General features: G+C 47.3%; 2 protein-coding genes across 2 annotated transcripts in view; both read left to right on the top strand.

Moving 5' to 3' along the window:
• Positions 1 to 2,785, top strand: part of atad3 (ATPase family AAA domain containing 3) — a 25,417-nt gene extending 22,632 nt beyond the window's left edge. Inside the window, exons 14-15 of the mRNA XM_079808440.1 lie at positions 24 to 132; positions 239 to 2,785. Coding sequence (XP_079664566.1) covers positions 24 to 132; positions 239 to 499 — 370 coding nt within the window. The 3' untranslated portion in view covers positions 500 to 2,785. The remainder of the gene's footprint in view (positions 1 to 23; positions 133 to 238) is intronic.
• Positions 2,786 to 4,443: 1,658 nt separating this feature from the next.
• The window catches only part of fbxo42 (F-box protein 42), a 26,914-nt gene continuing 3,857 nt past the window's right edge, over positions 4,444 to 27,500 (top strand). The window contains 9 exon segments of the mRNA XM_079808439.1: positions 4,444 to 4,593; positions 5,266 to 5,496; positions 21,727 to 21,843; positions 21,930 to 22,064; positions 24,349 to 24,502; positions 24,690 to 24,800; positions 24,870 to 24,966; positions 25,079 to 25,135; positions 25,282 to 25,398. Coding sequence (XP_079664565.1) covers positions 5,286 to 5,496; positions 21,727 to 21,843; positions 21,930 to 22,064; positions 24,349 to 24,502; positions 24,690 to 24,800; positions 24,870 to 24,966; positions 25,079 to 25,135; positions 25,282 to 25,398 — 999 coding nt within the window. The 5' untranslated portion in view covers positions 4,444 to 4,593; positions 5,266 to 5,285.

Here is a 27,500-nt window from a genome sequence, read left to right as displayed (position 1 = left end):
GATGATTGTGTGTGTGTGCTCAGGCGGCTGAAGCTGGCTCAGTTTGACTATGGGCTGAAGTGTTCTGAGATCGCCGGCCGTGTGGAAGGCATGTCTGGACGAGAGATCTCGAAGCTCGGAGTCGCATGGCAGGTCAGATCCAAATCATCTAAATGATCAAAACTGTCACCTTAAGTAGAAATGGAAGTGATGTCCCGCAGAGGCTCATGGGTAATGTGTGTGTGTGTGTGTGTGTCAGGCGGCGGCGTATGCGTCTGAGGACGGGGTCCTGACCGAGGCCATGATCGACGCCCGAGTGGCCGAGGCCGTCCGCCAGCACCAGCAGAAGATGGACTGGCTCCATGGCGGAGGAGTTCTGGACAACGAGGGCCGCCGGGGCCCCGGGACGCCCACTACAGGCTCCAAGACCGCACAGGAAGTGCTCCGCCCTCTGCAGGAAGTGCCCGAGCACAGCAGGAAGACGTCAGAACAGAGCAAACCCGACGGGACTCCAGTGTAACACCCGTGTGTGTGTGTGTGTGTGTGTCACTGTTAATGATCAGAGACTGAGTCATGACATCACTGGACCTGTGTGTGTGTGTGTCACATGACATCACTGAGCCTGTGTGTCACATGACATCACTGGACCTGTGTGTGTGTGTGTGTCACATGACATCACTGGACCTGTGTGTGTGTGTCACATGACATCACTGAGCCTGTGTGTCACATGACATCACTGGACCTGTGTGTGTGTGTGTCACATGACATCACTGGACCTGTGTGTGTGTGTCACATGACATCACTGGACCTGTGTGTGTGTGTCACATGACATCACTGGACCTGTGTGTGTGTGTCACATGACATCACTGGACCTGTGTGTGTGTGTCACATGACATCACTGGACCTGTGTGTGTGTGTCACATGACATCACTGGACCTGTGTGTGTGTGTGTCACATGACATCACTGGACCTGTGTGTGTGTGTCACATGACATCACTGGACCTGTGTGTGTGTGTGTCACATGACATCACTGGACCTGTGTGTGTGTGTGTCACATGACATCACTGAACCCGTGTGTGTGTGTGTGTCTGACAGTAAAGCTTCATTTCTTACGTCTGCTGGAGTTTGACTTCATGTGTTTGTTGTTCAATGTCATTTTGATCAAATGTATCTGCACATGCATAAAGCTGACTAACAACATGAACATACTCATATTTTGTTATTTAATATAATTGAGTCGGGGAAGTTGTGCTAAACAAGCCGTGTGAGGATTTAAAAGCTCAATCATTTTCAAGAGCCGTCCGAACCAGCCAATAAGAGCCAGGCTTTCCAGAGCGATGAGAGAGAGCCGCTGGCCTGCCGTTAAAGGGGCAGTGTGTACGTTTGAGCGGCATCTAGTGGTGAGGTGTAAAAATGTGTACAAACAGCGTATGATTATTATTCTGGCAACTTTACAGGTCAGGGGTCATAATAGATCGGAATATTCGAAAGATAAAGAGTCATCACGCCGGAGACGGGTTTATTGAGGATGCCGTGACGATTCAGCAGTTCAGAGCGTTATGAATCAGTGAGTCGATTCAGCTGTTCAGAGCGTTATGAATCAGTGAGTCGATTCAGCAGTTCAGAGCGTTATGAGCGTTATGAATCAGTGAGTCGATTCAGCAGTTCAGAGCGTTATGAGCGTTATGAATCAGTGAGTCGATTCAGCAGTTCAGAGCGTTATGAATCAGTGAGTCGATTCAGCAGTTCAGAGCGTTATGAATCAGTGAGTCGATTCAGCAGTTCAGAGCGTTATGAATCAGTGAGTCGATTCAGCAGTTCAGAGCGTTATGAATCAGTGAGTCGATTCAGCGGTTTGAAGCGTTATGAATCAGTGAGTCGATTCAGCGGTTTGAAGCGTTATGAGTCAGTGAGTCGATTCAGCGGTTCAGAGCGTTTTGAGTCAGTGAGTCGATTCAGCAGTTCAGAGCGTTATGAATCAGTGAGTCGATTCAGCGGTTTGAAGCGTTACGAATCAGTGAGTCGATTCAGTGGTTCAGAGCATTATGAATCAGTGAGTCGATTCAGCAGTTTGACACGCGAATCGACTCACTGATTCATAACGCTCTGAACCGCTGAATCGACTCACTGATTCATAACGCTCTGAACCGCTGAATCGACTCACTGATTCATAACGCTCTGAACCGCTGAATCGACTCACTGATTCATAACGCTTCGAAGCTTCATGAGGCCGTGTTTTGAAATCGTCATCACTATATAAGTCGTTATTTAGGGTTTTTTTGCACACAGAAACTATTCTCGTCTTCATAAAGTTATTGTAGAGCCGCTGTAGTGAGATGGACTTTGTAACTTTAGTCTTTAGTGTCTTTTAAGGGTCTTGAGAGTGTAAAGTTGAGCCAATGGAGGCCTTTCTCAGCATCAGATTTACTCTAAAATATCTTCATTTGTGTCTGAAGATGAACGGAGGTCTGACGGGTGTCCAACCACATGAGGCTCAGTCATTAATCACACAATTTACAGTTTTGGCTGAACTAACCTTTTAATGTGACAGGAGCACTGATGATGTCTGTCGTTAATGTTCATCTAAGAACAGAGGAAAGTGTAGCTTTAATGATGATTCATCTATATTTCATTGATTATTTATGCAGTTCTGAAAGGTGTTTTATAACTATTATATTTTTGTATATGTCTAACAGGGAAGGCCACAGGTAAAAAATAATATTTTATAATGAGTTTATGTAAAGATTGTTTTAAGTTCACTTAAATTAAAAGTAGTTTTTTGAAAGCCTAATAAATGTTGAAATGGTAGATTTCAGTGATACTGTAACGTCATTAATGTTTCATAGAGACATCAGTGAGACTGGCCTTCATTCATAAAAACATGACATTACAACACATAAAATATGCTGTCTTTAAATTGTTTTTACATTAATTTGGAGAGTAACTGAAATTAATACAATATCAAAATATGAAAAACTTGTGATTAATCGTGATTAATTACAGAAAAATATGCGATTCATTAGTCGTTGTTTTTTTTATCGATTCCCAGCACTAGTTTTTAGTCTAGATTTAAACTGACAGAGTGTGTCTGCTTCCCGAACAATGTTAGGAAGAGTTCCAGAGTTTCGGAGCTAAATAGGAAAAGGATCGACCGCCTGCAGTTGATTTGGATATTCTCGGTATGATCAACTGGCCAGAGTTTAGAGAGCGCAGTAGACGTGATGGAGTATAATATGTTAAGAGCTCGCTCAAGTATTGGGGAGCTAAACCATTTAGTGCTTTGTAAGTAATAAGTAAGATTTTAAATGTATGCGATGTTTAATAGGCAGCCAGTGCAGTGTTGACAGAACCGGCTAATATGGTCATACTTCCTGGTTCTAGTAAGAACTGGAGCTGCTGCGTTTTGGACCAGCTGGAGTTTATTTATTAAGCGAGCAGGGCAACCACCCAGTAGAGCATTAGGCAAGGCAAGTTTATTTGTATAGCACAGTGCTTTACACAGAAATGAAGTTAAAATAATCACAAGTGAATAAAAAAATATATATAGTATAACAGTTATAATAGGAATTAAAATAAAATAAAAAAATAAAGATGAAATCCCCTATCTTACATTATCTTACATTACAATAATCTACAGCTCATGAACGCATCAACTCACTGTCATTGAGAGCATGAGCCGTAATTTAAATATATTTAAAAACACGCAGGTTCCTCACTGACCAGAGGACTGGACAGAGCACCATCAAGTGTTAGACAGTATTCTAGGGTTACTACTTGTGGAGCTTTTTTGTCCAATAATTAAAAATTATTTTTTTTTCTGAATTGAGTTGCAGGAAATTACTGGTCATCCAATGTTTTATATCAGCTATGCATTCCGTTAATCTTGTGAATTGATAAGTTTCTTCAGGGCGTGAAGAAATATAGAGCTGAGTATCGTCAGCATAACAATGAAAACTAACGCCATGCTTCCTAATGATATCTCCCAGTGGTAGCATGTACAGGGTGAAGAGTAGCGGTCCTAGCACTGAGCCTTGTGGTACTCCATACTGAACTTGTGCTCGCTGTGACATCTCTTCATTTACTGCTACAAACTGATAACGGTCGCATAGGTGTGATTTAAACCATGATAAAGCAATTCCACTAATACCTAAAAAATTTTCGAGTCTATTCAGAAGAATGTTGTGGTCGATAGTATCAAATGCAGCGCTAAGATGGAGTAACACTAATAGAGAGATACAGATCGGATGATGAGAGTAAATCATGTGTAACTCTGATGAGAGCAGTCTCAGTGCTATGCCATGTTCAATTATTACTTAAAATGCACCAAAATTAAGCATTAGACAATTAAAATAGTTTAAAATATAAGTGATATATCAATAAACACTTATTTCATAGAAACAGCGGGCGCGCCCAAACGTAGCGGACGTCGCCGCCCCGCGCACGCGCCCGCTCTGTGACGTGTGTGCGTGCGCGCTCCCGAGCGGAGGGAAGATGGCGGATGTTTGGAGTGTGGAGGTTCAAGAGAGCAGCTGATAAAGAGAAACACAAACAACAGCGGAAAACCCGAAGAAGCGCGCGGACGAGAGACGGACAGAGAGTCCAGCAGACAGACAGGTAAATCACGCGCGTGTGTCTCGCGCCTCTCGCGGATTCTCAGCAGCGACAGACGGGAACGAGCCGGTGTTAGCGCTCAGCTAATGGACATCTCCTCAGTTTACTGTAGTAAACACGCCCGGCGCGGAGTAAACCTGCGGAATTACACTGATAAAGACCCTCAGTTAGAGCAGCCCAGGGGGAATAACGCCATCTGTGACACACTCCTGGAGCTCCAGCTGTGTGTGTGTGTGTGTGTGTGTGTGTGTGTGTGTGTGTGTGTGTGTGTGTGTGTGTGTGTGTGTGTGTGTGTGTGTGTGTGTGTGTGTGAACGCTCCTGTTATTAAACACACTTTCTGATATACGACATTGAGCTGAAGCTGACCGTTAACTGTCACGTGATCCTCGAGTCGAGCTGTGATTCTTAAAGAGACAGCGCTTCAAATTAATGTGGTGTAGTTTACTGTAAATACACTGAACAGACACAATATCATCATCTGGACTCAAAGCCTTCTGTCTGACCGAACTTAAAGTTGGGATCACAAAAATGTAGATCTTCGCCGTTTCTATGGTAACCGGTTTTCGCAGGATGAATGTAGCGTGTTCGAATGACGCCACACGTATGACGATTAGAGTGTAAATGTTTCGCAGACGCCTCGGATCAGTCACATGACCTCAGACGTTTGTTCTCAGATCCGCAGACAGACAGCATCATGTCTCGCTGCTCCGACGGTGAGGACGGCTGTCTGGTTGCCATGGACACCGAGGAGGGCGGGGCCTCGGCGGCGGGGGGCGGAGCCAGCGCTCACAGCATGGGCGAGCTGCCAGAGGAAGTGCTGGAGTACATCCTGTCCTTCCTGTCGCCCTATCAGGAGCACAAGACAGCGGCGCTGGTGTGCAAGCAGTGGTACCGCCTCATCAAAGGTACATTCATAACCATAACCATAACCATAACCACAACAACTATACCACAATCACACAGTTCAGCCCTGAGGAACCAACACTGACAGCCAATCAGAATCCATCCTGCTGTAAAGAGACAGACTGTGATTTATAATGAGCAGATATTATTACACAGGGCTCCACATTAACACTTGTCCGGGAGTTTTTGAAGGGGAAAGTGAATTTGCCTGACGGACAAGTTTATATAATAATAATAATGATCAATAATGATTCCGCCTCAGTGTAAGTGGAGATCCATAGTGGATAATAATATAAACTAACTGACGTTAATAATGTTGAGCTGTTGAGGCTCGCGCCGCCTCTCAAGGAGAAAAACACATGATAATGTGTAGTTTTTATATTTATAACATATGATACAGTTCATCACACTAACAAGAGTGTGTTTTCCTCAATACATCACGACTGATCTCATACGCCAGCTCCATAAACTATTCATAACATTAAATCACTTATGTTTTAGATTAAAGATCGACGATATGGATTTTTTAGTGCCGATACTGATTTTTTCCCTCAGCTTTAGCCGATGCCGATACGGCTGCAGATTCTCTTGAGCCGATATTTGGAGCCGATTCTGCTTTTGCTCCCTCAATTTACAACATAAAAATGACACAATGATCAGGATGATAACAATTTAAAATTTACAATTTAAAAAAAGGAACATTTATTGAACTTAAAAAAACTATATTGAACAAATAGTAAAAACAGGTGAGGTAGAACAAGAAGAAAAAAGTTCAGTGGTGAATAAATTCTGAAAATAAATATTTAAGCATAAATAAAATAATGACACTATTGCACACAGTATCAACAAGCAGCAGAATAATAAAGCGCACACTGACTGCACTATACTTACTTTACAACTATTCACAACCTCGTCATTTAATGCTTACACTCTAAACAATGCTGGGTTAGTCCATTTTCAAACCCAACTTGGGTTATTTTTAACCCAGCATTGTTGAGAGTGTAGGTGCTTCACTGAATCTCTAGAGCAACACCAGCGGTAATTCAGAGAAAATCTCCCAATGCTCCACGTGAAGCTTCAGTCTTTCCACCTTTACCATCGTCAATCCTCAGCTGATTCTGATTAATATGCGCGAGGGAGAGCGAGAGAGTTTGCAGACGGTGAGAGCTGCCCTGTGGACGCCTGACTGCAAATAATGCAGGGAAAATATCGGCGAACGCAGCAGCCTTATATCGCCTGATACACTTAAAAATCACAAATATCGGCCGATATATCGTCTAACACTATTTTAGATGCAATATAGACTGTTTTGGTTCTATTTCACCAGAATAATTCCAAACAAAGATCACAGCAGAACCATAACCCGTCTCACTGCATCAGTGTGTGTTACTGAAGAACCATAACCCGTCTCACAGCATCAGTGTGTGTTACTGAAGAACCATAACCCGTCTCACTGCATCAGTGTGTGTTACTGAAGAACCATAACCCGTCTCACAGCATCAGTGTGTGTTACTGAAGAACCATAACCCGTCTCACAGCATCAGTGTGTGTTACTGAAGAACCATAACCCGTCTCACAGCATCAGTGTGTGTTACTGAAGAACCATAACCCGTCTCACAGCATCAGTGTGTGTTACTGAAGAACCATAACCCGTCTCACAGCATCAGTGTGTGTTACTGAAGAACCATAACCCGTCTCACTGCAACAGTGTGTGTTACTGAAGAACCATAACCCGTCTCACAGCATCAGTGTGTGTTACTGAAGAACCATAACCCGTCTCACAGCATCAGTGTGTGTTACTGAAGAACCATAACCCGTCTCACAGCATCAGTGTGTGTTACTGAAGAACCATAACCCGTCTCACAGCATCAGTGTGTGTTACTGAAGAACCATAACCCGTCTCACAGCATCAGTGTGTGTTACTGAAGAACCATAACCCGTCTCACTGCAACAGTGTGTGTTACTGAAGAACCATAACCCGTCTCACAGCATCAGTGTGTGTTACTGAAGAACCATAACCCGTCTCACAGCATCAGTGTGTGTTACTGAAGAACCATAACCCGTCTCACAGCATCAGTGTGTGTTACTGAAGAACCATAACCCGTCTCACAGCATCAGTGTGTGTTACTGAAGAACCATAACCCGTCTCACAGCATCAGTGTGTGTTACTGAAGAACCATAACCCGTCTCACTGCATCAGTGTGTGTTACTGAAGAACCATAACCCGTCTCACAGCATCAGTGTGTGTTACTGAAGAACCATAACCCGTCTCACTGCATCAGTGTGTGTTACTGAAGAACCATAACCCGTCTCACTGCATCAGTGTGTGTTACTGAAGAACCATAACCCGTCTCACAGCATCAGTGTGTGTTACTGAAGAACCATAACCCGTCTCACTGCAACAGTGTGTGTTACTGAAGAACCATAACCCGTCTCACTGCAACAGTGTGTGTTAGTGAAGAACCATAACCCGTCTCACTGCAACAGTGTGTGTTAGTGAAGAACCATAACCCGTCTCACAGCATCAGTGTGTGTTACTGAAGAACCATAACCCGTCTCACTGCATCAGTGTGTGTTACTGAAGAACCATAACCCGTCTCACTGCAACAGTGTGTGTTAGTGAAGAACCATAACCCGTCTCACAGCAACAGTGTGTGTTACTGAAGAACCATAACCCGTCTCACTGCAACAGTGTGTGTTAGTGAAGAACCATAACCCGTCTCACTGCAACAGTGTGTGTTAGTGAAGAACCATAACCCGTCTCACTGCATCAGTGTGTGTTACTGAAGAACCATAACCCGTCTCACTGCATCAGTGTGTGTTAGTGAAGAACCATAACCCGTCTCACTGCATCAGTGTGTGTTACTGAAGAACCATAACCCGTCTCACTGCAACAGTGTGTGTTAGTGAAGAACCATAACCCGTCTCACTGCAACAGTGTGTGTTAGTGAAGAACCATAACCCGTCTCACTGCAACAGTGTGTGTTACTGAAGAACCATAACCCGTCTCACTGCATCAGTGTGTGTTAGTGAAGAACCATAACCCGTCTCACAGCATCAGTGTGTGTTACTGAAGAACCATAACCCGTCTCACTGCAACAGTGTGTGTTAGTGAAGAACCATAACCCGTCTCACAGCAACAGTGTGTGTTACTGAAGAACCATAACCCGTCTCACAGCATCAGTGTGTGTTACTGAAGAACCATAACCCGTCTCACTGCATCAGTGTGTGTTACTGAAGAACCATAACCCGTCTCACTGCAACAGTGTGTGTTAGTGAAGAACCATAACCCGTCTCACAGCAACAGTGTGTGTTACTGAAGAACCATAACCCGTCTCACTGCAACAGTGTGTGTTAGTGAAGAACCATAACCCGTCTCACTGCAACAGTGTGTGTTAGTGAAGAACCATAACCCGTCTCACTGCATCAGTGTGTGTTACTGAAGAACCATAACCCGTCTCACTGCATCAGTGTGTGTTAGTGAAGAACCATAACCCGTCTCACTGCATCAGTGTGTGTTACTGAAGAACCATAACCCGTCTCACTGCAACAGTGTGTGTTAGTGAAGAACCATAACCCGTCTCACTGCAACAGTGTGTGTTAGTGAAGAACCATAACCCGTCTCACTGCAACAGTGTGTGTTACTGAAGAACCATAACCCGTCTCACTGCATCAGTGTGTGTTAGTGAAGAACCATAACCCGTCTCACTGCATCAGTGTGTGTTACTGAAGAACCATAACCCGTCTCACTGCATCAGTGTGTGTTACTGAAGAACCATAACCCGTCTCACAGCATCAGTGTGTGTTACTGAAGAACCATAACCCGTCTCACTGCAACAGTGTGTGTTAGTGAAGAACCATAACCCGTCTCACTGCAACAGTGTGTGTTAGTGAAGAACCATAACCCGTCTCACTGCATCAGTGTGTGTTACTGAAGAACCATAACCCGTCTCACTGCATCAGTGTGTGTTAGTGAAGAACCATAACCCGTCTCACAGCATCAGTGTGTGTTAGTGAAGAACCATAACCCGTCTCACTGCATCAGTGTGTGTTACTGAAGAACCATAACCCGTCTCACAGCATCAGTGTGTGTTACTGAAGAACCATAACCCGTCTCACTGCATCAGTGTGTGTTACTGAAGAACCATAACCCGTCTCACAGCATCAGTGTGTGTTAGTGAAGAACCATAACCCGTCTCACTGCATCAGTGTGTGTTACTGAAGAACCATAACCCGTCTCACTGCATCAGTGTGTGTTACTGAAGAACCATAACCCGTCTCACTGCATCAGTGTGTGTTACTGAAGAACCATAACCTGTCTCACAGCATCAGTGTGTGTTACTGAAGAACTATAACCCGTCTCACAGCATCAGTGTGTGTTACAGCAGAACCATAACCCGTCTCACAGCATCAGTGTGTGTTACTGAAGAACCATAACCCGTCTCACAGCATCAGTGTGTGTTACTGAAGAACCATAACCCGTCTCACTGCATCAGTGTGTGTTACTGAAGAACCATAACCCGTCTCACAGCATCAGTGTGTGTTACAGCAGAACCATAACCCGTCTCACAGCATCAGTGTGTGTTACAGCAGAACCATAACCCGTCTCACTGCATCAGTGTGTGTTACTGAAGAACCATAACCCGTCTCACTGCATCAGTGTGTGTAACTGAAGAACCATAACCTGTCTCACTGCATCAGTGTGTGTTACTGAAGAACCATAACCCGTCTCACTGCATCAGTGTGTGTTAGTGAAGAACCATAACCCGTCTCACTGCATCAGTGTGTGTTAGTGAAGAACCATAACCCGTCTCACTGCATCAGTGTGTGTTAGTGAAGAACCATAACCCGTCTCACTGCATCAGTGTGTGTTACTGAAGAACCATAACCCGTCTCACAGCATCAGTGTGTGTTAGTGAAGAACCATAACCCGTCTCACTGCATCAGTGTGTGTTACTGAAGAACCGTAACCCGTCTCACAGCATCAGTGTGTGTTACTGAAGAACCATAACCCGTCTCACTGCATCAGTGTGTGTTACTGAAGAACCATAACCTGTCTCACAGCATCAGTGTGTGTTACTGAAGAACTATAACCCGTCTCACAGCATCAGTGTGTGTTACAGCAGAACCATAACCCGTCTCACAGCATCAGTGTGTGTTACAGCAGAACCATAACCCGTCTCACAGCATCAGTGTGTGTTACTGAAGAACCATAACCCGTCTCACTGCATCAGTGTTACTGAAGAACCATAACCCGTCTCACAGCATCAGTGTGTGTTAGTGAAGAACCATAACCCGTCTCACTGCATCAGTGTGTGTTACTGAAGAACCATAACCCGTCTCACAGCATCAGTGTGTGTTACTGAAGAACCATAACCCATCTCACAGCATCAGTGTGTGTTACTGAAGAACCATAACCTGTCTCACAGCATCAGTGTGTGTTACTGAAGAACTATAACCCGTCTCACAGCATCAGTGTGTGTTACTGAAGAACCATAACCCGTCTCACAGCATCAGTGTGTGTTACTGAAGAACCATAACCCGTCTCACTGCATCAGTGTGTGTTACTGAAGAACCATAACCCGTCTCACAGCATCAGTGTGTGTTAGTGAAGAACCATAACCCGTCTCACTGCATCAGTGTGTGTTACTGAAGAACCATAACCCGTCTCACAGCATCAGTGTGTGTTAGTGAAGAACCATAACCCGTCTCACTGCATCAGTGTGTGTTACTGAAGAACCATAACCCGTCTCACAGCATCAGTGTGTGTTACTGAAGAACCATAACCCGTCTCACTGCATCAGTGTGTGTTACTGAAGAACCATAACCCGTCTCACAGCATCAGTGTGTGTTAGTGAAGAACCATAACCCGTCTCACTGCATCAGTGTGTGTTACTGAAGAACCATAACCCGTCTCACTGCATCAGTGTGTGTTACTGAAGAACCATAACCCGTCTCACTGCATCAGTGTGTGTTACTGAAGAACCATAACCTGTCTCACAGCATCAGTGTGTGTTACTGAAGAACTATAACCCGTCTCACAGCATCAGTGTGTGTTACAGCAGAACCATAACCCGTCTCACAGCATCAGTGTGTGTTACTGAAGAACCATAACCCGTCTCACAGCATCAGTGTGTGTTACTGAAGAACCATAACCCGTCTCACTGCATCAGTGTGTGTTACTGAAGAACCATAACCCGTCTCACAGCATCAGTGTGTGTTACAGCAGAACCATAACCCGTCTCACAGCATCAGTGTGTGTTACAGCAGAACCATAACCCGTCTCACTGCATCAGTGTGTGTTACTGAAGAACCATAACCCGTCTCACTGCATCAGTGTGTGTAACTGAAGAACCATAACCTGTCTCACTGCATCAGTGTGTGTTACTGAAGAACCATAACCCGTCTCACTGCATCAGTGTGTGTTAGTGAAGAACCATAACCCGTCTCACTGCATCAGTGTGTGTTAGTGAAGAACCATAACCCGTCTCACTGCATCAGTGTGTGTTAGTGAAGAACCATAACCCGTCTCACTGCATCAGTGTGTGTTACTGAAGAACCATAACCCGTCTCACAGCATCAGTGTGTGTTAGTGAAGAACCATAACCCGTCTCACTGCATCAGTGTGTGTTACTGAAGAACCGTAACCCGTCTCACAGCATCAGTGTGTGTTACTGAAGAACCATAACCCGTCTCACTGCATCAGTGTGTGTTACTGAAGAACCATAACCTGTCTCACAGCATCAGTGTGTGTTACTGAAGAACTATAACCCGTCTCACAGCATCAGTGTGTGTTACAGCAGAACCATAACCCGTCTCACAGCATCAGTGTGTGTTACAGCAGAACCATAACCCGTCTCACAGCATCAGTGTGTGTTACTGAAGAACCATAACCCGTCTCACTGCATCAGTGTTACTGAAGAACCATAACCCGTCTCACAGCATCAGTGTGTGTTAGTGAAGAACCATAACCCGTCTCACTGCATCAGTGTGTGTTACTGAAGAACCATAACCCGTCTCACAGCATCAGTGTGTGTTACTGAAGAACCATAACCCATCTCACAGCATCAGTGTGTGTTACTGAAGAACCATAACCTGTCTCACAGCATCAGTGTGTGTTACTGAAGAACTATAACCCGTCTCACAGCATCAGTGTGTGTTACAGCAGAACCATAACCCGTCTCACAGCATCAGTGTGTGTTACTGAAGAACCATAACCCGTCTCACAGCATCAGTGTGTGTTACTGAAGAACCATAACCCATCTCACAGCATCAGTGTGTGTTACTGAAGAACCATAACCCGTCTCACAGCATCAGTGTGTGTTAGTGAAGAACCATAACCCGTCTCACAGCATCAGTGTGTGTTAGTGAAGAACCATAACCCGTCTCACAGCATCAGTGTGTGTTACTGAAGAACCATAACCCGTCTCACAGCATCAGTGTGTGTTACTGAAGAACCATAACCCGTCTCACAGCATCAGTGTGTGTTACTGAAGAACCATAACCCGTCTCACAGCATCAGTGTGTGTTACTGAAGAACCATAACCCGTCTCACAGCATCAGTGTGTGTTACTGAAGAACCATAACCCGTCTCACAGCATCAGTGTGTGTTACTGAAGAACCATAACCCGTCTCACAGCATCAGTGTGTGTTACTGAAGAACCATAACCCGTCTCACTGCATCAGTGTGTGTTACAGAAGAACCATAACCCGTCTCACAGCATCAGTGTGTTACAGCAGAACCATAACCCGTCTCACTGCATCAATGTGTGTTACTGAAGAACCATAACCCGTCTCATAGCATCAGTGTGTGTTACTGAAGAACCATAACCCGTCTCACAGCATCAGTGTGTGTTACTGAAGAACCATAACCCGTCTCACTGCATCAGTGTGTGTTACTGAAGAACCATAACCCGTCTCACAGCATCAGTGTGTGTTACTGAAGAACCATAACCCGTCTCACAGCATCAGTGTGTGTTACTGAAGAACCATAACCCGTCTCACAGCATCAGTGTGTGTTACTGAAGAACCATAACCCGTCTCACAGCATCAGTGTGTGTTACTGAAGAACCATAACCCGTCTCACAGCATCAGTGTGTGTTACTGAAGAACCATAACCCGTCTCACAGCATCAGTGTGTGTTACTGAAGAACCATAACCCGTCTCACTGCATCAGTGTGTGTTACAGCAGAACCATAACCCGTCTCACAGCATCAGTGTGTGTTACTGAAGAACCATAACCCGTCTCACAGCATCAGTGTGTGTTACTGAAGAACCATAACCCGTCTCACTGCATCAGTGTGTGTTACTGAAGAACCATAACCTGTCTCACAGCATCAGTGTGTGTTACTGAAGAACCATAACCCGTCCATAACCCGTCTCACAGCATCAGTGTGTGTTACTGAAGAACCATAACCCGTCTCACTGCATCAGTGTGTGTTACTGAAGAACCATAACCCGTCTCACTGCATCAGTGTGTGTTACTGAAGAACCATAACCCGTCCATAACCCGTCTCACAGCATCAGTGTGTGTTACTGAAGAACCATAACCCGTCTCACTGCATCAGTGTGTGTTACTGAAGAACCATAACCCGTCTCACTGCATCAGTGTGTGTTACTGAAGAACCATAACCCGTCTCACAGCATCAGTGTGTGTTACTGAAGAACCATAACCTGTCTCACAGCATCAGTGTGTGTTACTGAAGAACCATAACCCGTCTCACTGCATCAGTGTGTGTTACTGAAGAACCATAACCCGTCTCACTGCATCAGTGTGTGTTACTGAAGAACCATAACCCGTCTCACAGCATCAGTGTGTGTTACTGAAGAACCATAACCCGTCTCACAGCATCAGTGTGTGTTACTGAAGAACCATAACCCGTCTCACAGCATCAGTGTGTGTTACTGAAGAACCATAACCCGTCTCACAGCATCAGTATGTGTTACTGAAGAACCATAACCCGTCTCACAGCATCAGTGTGTGTTAGTGAAGAACCATAACCCGTCTCACAGCATCAGTGTGTGTTACTGAAGAACCATAACCCGTCTCACGGCATCAGTGTGTGTTACTGAAGAACCATAACCCGTCTCACGGCATCAGTGTGTGTTACTGAAGAACCATAACCCGTCTCACAGCATCAGTGTGTGTTACTGAAGAACCATAACCCGTCTCACTGCATCCGTGTGTGTTACTGAAAAACCATAACCCGTCTCACTGCATCAGTGTGTGTTACTGAAGAACCATAACCCGTCTCACAGCATCAGTGTGTGTTACTGAAGAACCATAACCCGTCTCACAGCATCAGTGTGTGTTACTGAAGAACCATAACCCGTCTCACAGCATCAGTGTGTGTTACTGAAGAACCATAACCCGTCTCACTGCATCAGTGTGTGTTACTGAAGAACCATAACCCGTCTCACAGCATCAGTGTGTGTTACTGAAGAACCATAACCCGTCTCACTGCATCAGTGTGTGTTACTGAAGAACCATAACCCGTCTCACTGCATCAGTGTGTGTTACTGAAGAACCATAACCCGTCTCACAGCATCAGTGTGTGTTACTGAAGAACCATAACCCGTCTCACTGCAACAGTGTGTGTTACTGAAGAACCATAACCCGTCTCACTGCAACAGTGTGTGTTAGTGAAGAACCATAACCCGTCTCACTGCAACAGTGTGTGTTAGTGAAGAACCATAACCCGTCTCACAGCATCAGTGTGTGTTACTGAAGAACCATAACCCGTCTCACTGCATCAGTGTGTGTTACTGAAGAACCATAACCCGTCTCACTGCAACAGTGTGTGTTAGTGAAGAACCATAACCCGTCTCACAGCAACAGTGTGTGTTACTGAAGAACCATAACCCGTCTCACTGCAACAGTGTGTGTTAGTGAAGAACCATAACCCGTCTCACTGCAACAGTGTGTGTTAGTGAAGAACCATAACCCGTCTCACTGCATCAGTGTGTGTTACTGAAGAACCATAACCCGTCTCACTGCATCAGTGTGTGTTAGTGAAGAACCATAACCCGTCTCACTGCATCAGTGTGTGTTACTGAAGAACCATAACCCGTCTCACTGCAACAGTGTGTGTTAGTGAAGAACCATAACCCGTCTCACTGCAACAGTGTGTGTTAGTGAAGAACCATAACCCGTCTCACTGCAACAGTGTGTGTTACTGAAGAACCATAACCCGTCTCACTGCATCAGTGTGTGTTAGTGAAGAACCATAACCCGTCTCACAGCATCAGTGTGTGTTACTGAAGAACCATAACCCGTCTCACTGCAACAGTGTGTGTTAGTGAAGAACCATAACCCGTCTCACAGCAACAGTGTGTGTTACTGAAGAACCATAACCCGTCTCACAGCATCAGTGTGTGTTACTGAAGAACCATAACCCGTCTCACTGCATCAGTGTGTGTTACTGAAGAACCATAACCCGTCTCACTGCAACAGTGTGTGTTAGTGAAGAACCATAACCCGTCTCACAGCAACAGTGTGTGTTACTGAAGAACCATAACCCGTCTCACTGCAACAGTGTGTGTTAGTGAAGAACCATAACCCGTCTCACTGCAACAGTGTGTGTTAGTGAAGAACCATAACCCGTCTCACTGCATCAGTGTGTGTTACTGAAGAACCATAACCCGTCTCACTGCATCAGTGTGTGTTAGTGAAGAACCATAACCCGTCTCACTGCATCAGTGTGTGTTACTGAAGAACCATAACCCGTCTCACTGCAACAGTGTGTGTTAGTGAAGAACCATAACCCGTCTCACTGCAACAGTGTGTGTTAGTGAAGAACCATAACCCGTCTCACTCCAACAGTGTGTGTTACTGAAGAACCATAACCCGTCTCACTGCATCAGTGTGTGTTAGTGAAGAACCATAACCCGTCTCACTGCATCAGTGTGTGTTACTGAAGAACCATAACCCGTCTCACTGCATCAGTGTGTGTTACTGAAGAACCATAACCCGTCTCACAGCATCAGTGTGTGTTACTGAAGAACCATAACCCGTCTCACTGCAACAGTGTGTGTTAGTGAAGAACCATAACCCGTCTCACTGCAACAGTGTGTGTTAGTGAAGAACCATAACCCGTCTCACTGCATCAGTGTGTGTTACTGAAGAACCATAACCCGTCTCACTGCATCAGTGTGTGTTAGTGAAGAACCATAACCCGTCTCACTGCATCAGTGTGTGTTACTGAAGAACCATAACCCGTCTCACAGCATCAGTGTGTGTTAGTGAAGAACCATAACCCGTCTCACTGCATCAGTGTGTGTTACTGAAGAACCATAACCCGTCTCACAGCATCAGTGTGTGTTACTGAAGAACCATAACCCGTCTCACTGCATCAGTGTGTGTTACTGAAGAACCATAACCCGTCTCACAGCATCAGTGTGTGTTAGTGAAGAACCATAACCCGTCTCACTGCATCAGTGTGTGTTACTGAAGAACCATAACCCGTCTCACAGCATCAGTGTGTGTTACTGAAGAACCATAACCCGTCTCACTGCATCAGTGTGTGTTACTGAAGAACCATAACCTGTCTCACAGCATCAGTGTGTGTTACTGAAGAACCATAACCCATCTCACAGCATCAGTGTGTGTTACTGAAGAACCATAACCCGTCTCACAGCATCAGTGTGTGTTAGTGAAGAACCATAACCCGTCTCACAGCATCAGTGTGTGTTAGTGAAGAACCATAACCCGTCTCACAGCATCAGTGTGTGTTACTGAAGAACCATAACCCGTCTCACAGCATCAGTGTGTGTTACTGAAGAACCATAACCCGTCTCACAGCATCAGTGTGTGTTACTGAAGAACCATAACCCGTCTCACAGCATCAGTGTGTGTTACTGAAGAACCATAACCCGTCTCACAGCATCAGTGTGTGTTACTGAAGAACCATAACCCGTCTCACAGCATCAGTGTGTGTTACTGAAGAACCATAACCCGTCTCACAGCATCAGTGTGTGTTACTGAAGAACCATAACCCGTCTCACTGCATCAGTGTGTGTTACAGAAGAACCATAACCCGTCTCACAGCATCAGTGTGTTACAGCAGAACCATAACCCGTCTCACTGCATCAATGTGTGTTACTGAAGAACCATAACCCGTCTCATAGCATCAGTGTGTGTTACTGAAGAACCATAACCCGTCTCACAGCATCAGTGTGTGTTACTGAAGAACCATAACCCGTCTCACTGCATCAGTGTGTGTTACTGAAGAACCATAACCCGTCTCACAGCATCAGTGTGTGTTACTGAAGAACCATAACCCGTCTCACAGCATCAGTGTGTGTTACTGAAGAACCATAACCCGTCTCACAGCATCAGTGTGTGTTACTGAAGAACCATAACCCGTCTCACAGCATCAGTGTGTGTTACTGAAGAACCATAACCCGTCTCACAGCATCAGTGTGTGTTACTGAAGAACCATAACCCGTCTCACTGCATCAGTGTGTGTTACAGCAGAACCATAACCCGTCTCACAGCATCAGTGTGTGTTACTGAAGAACCATAACCCGTCTCACAGCATCAGTGTGTGTTACTGAAGAACCATAACCCGTCTCACTGCATCAGTGTGTGTTACTGAAGAACCATAACCTGTCTCACAGCATCAGTGTGTGTTACTGAAGAACCATAACCCGTCCATAACCCGTCTCACAGCATCAGTGTGTGTTACTGAAGAACCATAACCCGTCTCACTGCATCAGTGTGTGTTACTGAAGAACCATAACCCGTCTCACTGCATCAGTGTGTGTTACTGAAGAACCATAACCCGTCCATAACCCGTCTCACAGCATCAGTGTGTGTTACTGAAGAACCATAACCCGTCTCACTGCATCAGTGTGTGTTACTGAAGAACCATAACCCGTCTCACTGCATCAGTGTGTGTTACTGAAGAACCATAACCCGTCTCACAGCATCAGTGTGTGTTACTGAAGAACCATAACCTGTCTCACAGCATCAGTGTGTGTTACTGAAGAACCATAACCCGTCTCACTGCATCAGTGTGTGTTACTGAAGAACCATAACCCGTCTCACTGCATCAGTGTGTGTTACTGAAGAACCATAACCCGTCTCACAGCATCAGTGTGTGTTACTGAAGAACCATAACCCGTCTCACAGCATCAGTGTGTGTTACTGAAGAACCATAACCCGTCTCACAGCATCAGTGTGTGTTACTGAAGAACCATAACCCGTCTCACAGCATCAGTATGTGTTACTGAAGAACCATAACCCGTCTCACAGCATCAGTGTGTGTTAGTGAAGAACCATAACCCGTCTCACAGCATCAGTGTGTGTTACTGAAGAACCATAACCCGTCTCACGGCATCAGTGTGTGTTACTGAAGAACCATAACCCGTCTCACGGCATCAGTGTGTGTTACTGAAGAACCATAACCCGTCTCACAGCATCAGTGTGTGTTACTGAAGAACCATAACCCGTCTCACTGCATCCGTGTGTGTTACTGAAGAACCATAACCCGTCTCACTGCATCAGTGTGTGTTACTGAAGAACCATAACCCGTCTCACAGCATCAGTGTGTGTTACTGAAGAACCATAACCCGTCTCACAGCATCAGTGTGTGTTACTGAAGAACCATAACCCGTCTCACAGCATCAGTGTGTGTTACTGAAGAACCATAACCCGTCTCACAGCATCAGTGTGTGTTACTGAAGAACCATAACCCGTCTCACAGCATCAGTGTGTGTTACTGAAGAACCATAACCCGTCTCACAGCATCAGTGTGTGTTACTGAAGAACCATAACCCGTCTCACAGCATCAGTGTGTGTTACTGAAGAACCATAACCCGTCTCACTGCATCAGTGTGTGTTACTGAAGAACCATAACCCGTCTCACAGCATCAGTGTGTGTTACTGAAGAACCATAACCCGTCTCACAGCATCAGTGGGTGTTACTGAAGAACCATAACCCGTCTCACTGCATCAGTGTGTGTTACTGAAGAACCATAACCCGTCCATAACCCGTCTCACAGCGTCAGTGTGTGTGACTGAAGAACCATAACCCGTCTCACTGCATCAGTGTGTGTTACTGAAGAACCATAACCCGTCTCACAGCATCAGTGTGTGTTACTGAAGAACCATAACCCGTCCATAACCCGTCTCATAGCATCAGTGTGTGTTACTGAAGAACCATAACCCGTCTCACTGCATCAGTGTGTGTTACTGAAGAACCATAACCCGTCTCACTGCATCAGTGTGTGTTACTGAAGAACCATAACCCGTCTCACAGCATCAGTGTGTGTTACTGAAGAACCATAACCCGTCTAACAGCATCAGTGTGTGTTACTGAAGAACCATAACCCGTCTCACTGCATCAGTGTGTGTTACTGAAGAACCATATCCCGTCTCACAGCATCAGTGTGTGTTACTGAAGAACCATAACCCGTCTCACAGCATCAGTGTGTGTTACTGAAGAACCATAACCCGTCTCACTGCATCAGTGTGTGTTACTGAAGAACCATAACCCGTCTCACAGCATCAGTGTGTGTTACTGAAGAACCATAACCCGTCTCACAGCATCAGTGTGTGTTACTGAAGAACCATAACCCGTCTCACAGCATCAGTGTGTGTTACTGAAGAACCATAACCCGTCTCACAGCATCAGTGTGTGTTACTGAAGAACCATAACCTGTCTCACAGCATCAGTGTGTGTTACTGAAGAACCATAACCCGTCTCACTGCATCAGTGTGTGTTACTGAAGAACCATAACCTGTCTCACAGCATCAGTGTGTGTTACTGAAGAACCATAACCCGTCTCACTGCATCAGTGTGTGTTACTGAAGAACCATAACCTGTCTCACAGCATCAGTGTGTGTTACTGAAGAACCATAACCCGTCCATAACCTGTCTCACAGCATCAGTGTGTGTTACTGAAGAACCATAACCCATCTCACTGCATCAGTGTGTGTTACTGAAGAACCATAACCCGTCTCACTGCATCAGTGTGTGTTACTGAAGAACCATAACCCGTCTCACAGCATCAGTGTGTGTTACTGAAGAACCATAACCCGTCCATAACCCGTCTCACAGCATCAGTGTGTGTTACTGAAGAACCATAACCCGTCTCACTGCATCAGTGTGTGTTACTGAAGAACCATAACCCGTCTCACAGCATAAGTGTGTGTTACTGAAGAACCATAACCCGTCTCACAGCATCAGTATGTGTTAATGAAGAACCATAACCCGTCTCACAGCATCAGTGTGTGTTACTGAAGAACCATAACCCGTCTCACAGCATCAGTGTGTGTTACTGAAGAACCATAACCCGTCTCACAGCATCAGTGTGTTACTGAAGAACCATAACCCGTCTCACTGCATCCGTGTGTGTTACTGAAGAACCATAACCCGTCTCACTGCATCAGTGTGTGTTACTGAAGAACCATAACCCGTCTCACAGCATCAGTGTGTGTTACTGAAGAACCATAACCCGTCTCACAGCATCAGTGTGTGTTACTGAAGAACCATAACCCGTCTCACTGCATCAGTGTGTGTTACTGAATGATTCAGTGTTTGAATGAATCAGTTGAATCAAAGATTCAATGACCTATTCGTAAACGACCGCCTCAGTCTTGAATGAATCATCTGTTTCACTGAATCGACTCAATGACTCACTCATTCAGACTGTCACCTGCGCCCCCTACTGGTGCTTTAGTTTCATCTTTACAATATTTCTTATTTGTATATTCAAAAATATTTAAAATAATCTCATAACATTATTTAATGCAGTTGTTATTTTTCAGTGTAAATAATTTAATTTGATTGGTAACAGCCCTATAGTGTCTAATTCTTATTTAATTTATAGATCAGATTTAAAAATATAAACTGAAAGCTGAAGCATAGCCTATATTTAATAATATTATGGAAAAATGTCCTTTATAAAAAGGTAAAAATATCACAAATATGCATATTTAAATATGTCAAAGCTGATTGAACACCGGTGAGAATATTGCTTCATAATAGATTATATTTACAAAAAAAAACAGTGAATGACAGATGTACTAGTCTGAAGGACAAGCGTGTGAACCGGCTTAATGTAGAGCCTGATTACAGTTATAGCATCATCATCATCATCATTAGTGTTAGTGTGCTGTGACGGTCATGTGACACTGAGACGTGTTTAACGGTCAGTCAAAGTCAGCTGTGAATGTGACACAGGCCTGAAATCTCCCCCGTGTGTGTGTGTGTGTGTGTGTGTCTCAGGTGTGGCGTATCAGTGTTACCATGGTTTCCTGCGGGCCATTCAGGAGGGAAACATCCAGTGGGAGAGTCGCACCTATCCTTATCCTGGAACACCCATAACCCAACGCTTCTCACACAGTCAGTAACTACACACACACTCTCTCACACACACACACACACTCACAAAAGTGTGAAGGCTAACCGCTGGTGTGTTTGTGTTGCAGGTGCGTGTTACTATGACTCTAATCAGTCGATGTATGTGTTTGGCGGCTGCACTCAGAGCAGCTGTAACGCCGCCTTCAACGACCTGTGGCGTCTGGACCTCAACAGCAAAGAGTGGATCCGGCCGCTGGCGTCAGGTCAGACCCGCCCCCAGAGCTCAGACCCGCCCCCAGCGTTCAGACTCGCCCTCAGACTCGCCCTCAGACTCGCCCCCAGCGCTCAGACTCGCCCTCAGACTCGCCCTCAGACTCGCCCCCAGCGCTCAGACTCGCCCCCAGCGCTCAGACTCGCCCCCAGCGCTCAGACTCGCCCCCAGAGCTCAGACTCGCCCCCAGCGCTCAGACTCGCCCCCAGCGCTCAGACTCGCCCCCAGCGCTCAGACTCGCCCCCAGAGCTCAGACTCGCCCCCAGAGCTCAGACTCGCCCCCAGAGCTCAGACTCGCCCCCAGCGCTCAGACTCGCCCCCAGCGCTCAGACTCGCCCCCAGAGCTCAGACTCGCCCCCAGAGCTCAGACTCGCCCCCAGCGCTCAGACTCGCCCCCAGCGCTCAGACTCGCCCCCAGCGCTCAGACTCGCCCCCAGCGCTCAGACTCGCCCCCAGCGCTCAGACTCGCCCCCAGAGCTCAGACTCGCCCTCAGAGCTCAGACTCGCCCCCAGCGCTCAGACTCGCCCCCAGAGCTCAGACTCGCCCCCAGAGCTCAGACTCGCCCCCAGAGCTCAGACTCGCCCCCAGCGCTCAGACTCGCCCCCAGCGCTCAGACTCGCCCCCAGAGCTCAGACTCGCCCCCAGAGCTCAGACTCGCCCCCAGCGCTCAGACTCGCCCCCAGAGCTCAGACCCGCCCGCAGCGCTCAGACTCGCCCCCAGCGCTCAGACTCGCCCCCAGAGCTCAGACTCGCCCCCAGCGCTCAGACTCGCCCCCAGAGCTCAGATTCGCCCTCAGACTCGCCCCCAGAGCTCAGACTCGCCCCCAGCGCTCAGACTCGCCCCCAGCGCTCAGACTCGCCCCCAGCGCTCAGACTCGCCCCCAGCGCTCAGACTCGCCCCCAGCGCTCAGACTCGCCCCCAGAGCTCAGACTCGCCCCCAGCGCTCAGACTCGCCCCCAGCGCTCAGACTCGCCCCCAGCGCTCAGACTCGCCCCCAGCGCTCAGACTCGCCCCCAGCGCTCAGACTCGCCCCAAGCGCTCAGACTCGCCCTCAGACTCGCCCCAAGCGCTCAGACTCGCCCCCAGAGCTCAGACTCGCCCTCAGACTCGCCCCCAGCGCTCAGACTCGCCCCCAGAGCTCAGACTCGCCCTCAGACTCGCCCCCAGCGCTCAGACTCGCCCCCAGAGCTCAGACTCGCCCCCAGCGCTCAGACTCGCCCCCAGAGCTCAGACCCGCCCGCAGCGCTCAGACTCGCCCCCAGAGCTCAGACTCGCCCCCAGCGCTCAGACTCGCCCCCAGCGCTCAGACTCGCCCCAAGCGCTCAGACTCGCCCCCAGCGCTCAGACTCGCCCTCAGACTCGCCCCAAGCGCTCAGACTCGCCCCCAGAGCTCAGACTCGCCCCCAGCGCTCAGACTCGCCCCCAGAGCTCAGACTCGCCCCCAGCGCTCAGACTCGCCCCGCAGCGCTCAGACTCGCCCCCAGCGCTCAGACTCGCCCCCAGCGCTCAGACTCGCCCCCAGCGCTCAGACTCGCCCCCAGAGCTCAGACTCGCCCCCAGCGCTCAGACTCGCCCCCAGCGCTCAGACTCGCCCTCAGACTCGCCCCCAGCGTTCAGACTCGCCCCCAGCGCTCAGACTCGCCCCAGCGCTCAGACTCGCCCCCAGCGCTCAGACTCGCCCCCAGAGCTCAGACTCGCCCCAGCGCTCAGACTCGCCCCCAGAGCTCAGTCTCGCCCCCAGCGCTCAGACTCGCCCCCAGCGCTCAGACTCGCCCCCAGCGCTCAGACTCGCCCCCAGCTCTCAGACTCGCCCCCAGCGCTCAGACTCGCCCCCAGCGCTCAGACTCGCCCCCAGAGCTCAGACTCGCCCCCAGACTCGCCCCCAGAGCTCAGACTCGCCCCCAGCGCTCAGACTCGCCCCCAGAGCTCAGACTCGCCCCCAGACTCGCCCCCAGAGCTCAGACTCGCCCCCAACGCTCAGACTCGCCCCCAGAGCTCAGACTCGCCCTCAGACTCGCCCTCAGAGCTCAGACTCGCCCTCAGAGCTCAGACTCGCCCCCAGAGCTCAGACTCGCCCCCAGCGCTCAGACTCGCCCCCAGCGCTCAGACTAGCCCCGCCCTCAGACTCGCCCCGCCCCCAGCGCTCAGACTCGCCCCGCCCCCAGCCCTCAGACTCGCCCAGCCCTCAGACTCGCCCAGCCCTCAGACTCGCCCCGCCCCCAGCGCTCAGACTAGCCCCGCCCCCAGCACTCACGCCTCTCTCTCTGTGTTCAGGCTCTTACCCGTCCCCTAAGGCTGGGGCCACACTGGTCATGTACAGGGATCTGCTGGTGCTGTTCGGCGGCTGGACCCGGCCCAGCCCATACCCGCTCCACCAGCCCGAGAGGTTCTTCGACGAGATACACACCTACTCGCCCTCCAAGAACTGGTGAGACACGCCCCTTTGATTGGTTGAATGCCTGGACTCTGACTCCGCCTTCTCTGTTGATTGGTTGAATGACTGGACTCTGACTCCACCCTCTCTGTCTGATTGGTTGAATGACTGGACTCTGACTCCGCCCTCTCTGTTGATTGGTTGAATGACTGGACTCTGACTCCGCCCTCTCTGTCCGCAGGTGGAACTGCATCGTGACGACTCACGGGCCTCCGCCCATGGCAGGCCACTCCTCCTCTGTGATTGGCGGCACCATGGTGGTGTTCGGCGGCTCGCTGGGCGCCCGTCAGATGTGGGTATGAGCTGTGTGGGCGGCTGTGGGGTAAGGTGACCCGTCTCATGCTGTGTGTTTGTGTCTCAGGAGTAACGAGGTGTGGCTTCTGGATCTGGAGCAGTGGTCCTGGTCCAAACCCGCCGTCAGCGGCCCGTCGCCTCACCCGCGCGGAGGCCAGTCTCAGGTAACGCTCGCCCCTCTCTCTCCCTTCCCATGATGCCCCTCTCTCCCTTCCCATGATGCCCCTCTCTCTCCCTTCCCATGATGCCCTGAGACTGATCTCTGTGTCTCCGCAGATCGTGATTGACAGCCAGACGCTGCTGATTCTGGGCGGCTGTGGCGGACCCAATGCTGTGAGTATCAGCTGAGAACCCAAACCAGCCACATCACCAAATACTGCTGCTTAGACCAACCCCTGTGTGTGTGTGTGTGTGTGTGTGTGTGTGTGTGTGTGTGTGTGTGTGTGTGTGTGTGTGTGTGTGTGTGTGTGTGTGTGCAGCTGCTGAAGGACGCCTGGCTGCTGCACATGAGCGCCCCCAGCTGGACGTGGCAGCAGCTGCGGGTGGAGAACGAGGATCATGGAGCGCCCGAGCTCTGGTGCCACCCGGCCTGCAAGGTGAGCATCAACCTGAGCACACACACATTAAAGGCTCATAACACACACACACACACATTAACACACACACACACACACACACACACACACATTAACACACACACACACATTAACACACACATTAACACACACACACACACATTAACACACACACACACACATTAAAGGCTCATAACACACACACACATTAAAGGCTCATAACACACACACACATTAACACACACATTAAAGGCTCATAACACAGAGGTTGTAGAAAGTGCTTGAATGAAGCATGAACTGCTTTATGGTAGAGTCGCATGTTTGCATAGATTGTCCTTAAATGTGTTGCTATGGGGCGTGTTGTTATGGGGCGTGTTGCTATGGGGCGTGTTGCTATGGGGCGTGTTGCTATGGGGCGTGTTGCTATGGGGCGTGTTGCTATGGGGCGTGTCTTGCTTGACTGCTCATTCTGACACGGCCTCCTCTATATTTTTTTTCTTTTTGTTGTAATTATTCTGCTCATTGTATAAGTAAAATACAGTAAGTTTGTATCTGTATGCCCATATTCCCAACTGTGAGCAACGGTCAGCTTATCAGCGGTCGGGAAGCTCTCCAGTGACGAACAATCACAAGTTTCAATCACAACCTTTTTCATCATTAGTCAAAGCTCTTATTCCAAGTATATGACAGATTAACAGCACCTATAAAAATGATCCCAATAGGTCTAAAAAATCCGGATCTCAAGCATGTTATGTCCTTTCGGCGATGCACATACATGATACTGAATGAACAACAAGATCCGCTCAACTTGGCTGTAAAGTTGACTAATGAAGGCAAAGATTATACAATCTTCATAAGTTCGGATCACATGAGGTGTTTCTCGTGCGGAGAACAAGGGCATGTTAGACCCTAACCCTAACCCAAATAAACAAACTGATAAGCCGTCTAATTTGCAAACAATTCAGCAACACATTGGACAAAATAATGACTTTGTCCCTGGTGTTGAAACGGCACCAAAAGAAAACACTGATGTGGTTAATAGTGATCATGGCGAGGAGATCGTCAATCAGGCCAGTAACGTTAGTGGAGAGAAATCCAATCTGACGGTTAATGAAGATGATAAACGATCGGAAAAAGAACAAACGGAAATAGAAAACAATAAAGCCAACGGTGAAGCTGAGGCAGCTGATGATAGTAATACTCAGATGTCTATGAGTTCAGAACATGCGTGTTCTGAAAATGATTCTGAGAATGATCTTGAGAGTATAGGCAGTGTTTCTGATATGGACGATTCTGAAAGAATAGAGTCTTTGGGCTCTAAATTGTACACAGTAAAGCAAATTAATGACTTTCTAGATGAAACCAAAGGAGCTCGTAAACCACTAATTGTGAAGAATTTGTTGGTGTCGTGTAAAACTGCATTGAACAAGGCAACCTTTGAAGAACTTAGTAGACAGAAGCGATATCGCCTTAAGAAAATCGTAACAAAGGTAAAGGGCATGATAAAAGCTAATGCAAAGAAGGACTGAACCTGGGTTTAGATGCCTTTTGCTTTTGATAGTCTGTATCATGGCATCCATGAACTTTGGATCTTTGAATGTTAATGGATGTCGTGTGTTTGATTTTTTGAATTGGAAAAAAGCGAGTAGTTTTTCTGCAAGAAACACACACAGATGTGGATAATTAGGTGCAATGGTTAAGTGAGTGGAAAGGTAAAGCTTTTCTTAGCCATGGTTCTAATATTAGTGCTGGAGTCGCAGTTCTTATTTCTCCTGATGTACAAATCAAAGATAGTAGAGTTGAAGAAATTATACCTGGCAGAATGCAAACGATAGATATTAAGTTATACGAGTTGTCTTTCTCTCTTATTAATATTTATGCCCCAAACGATGGTGTAGAAAGAGTTTCCTTTTTTTATTTCAAAAATCCCGCAAAATAGTATAATATTTTTAGCTGGTGATTTTAATTGTACTCTTGATTATACTATGGATCGGAATCATGTCGAACCGCATCAGAATTCAGCGAAAACTCTCAAAACCGATGTCCAGTATCATAATCTTGTGGATATATGGAGGGAAGCTTTTCCTTGTGATAAACAATATACGTGGCTGAAGATTAATTCT

Source organism: Gobio gobio, assembly GCF_949357685.1.
Source record: "Gobio gobio genome assembly, chromosome: 24".
NCBI lineage: Eukaryota > Metazoa > Chordata > Actinopteri > Cypriniformes > Gobionidae > Gobio > Gobio gobio.
The sequence above is the reverse complement of the archived record's forward strand: the minus strand, read 5'-3'. Positions and strand labels throughout refer to the sequence as shown.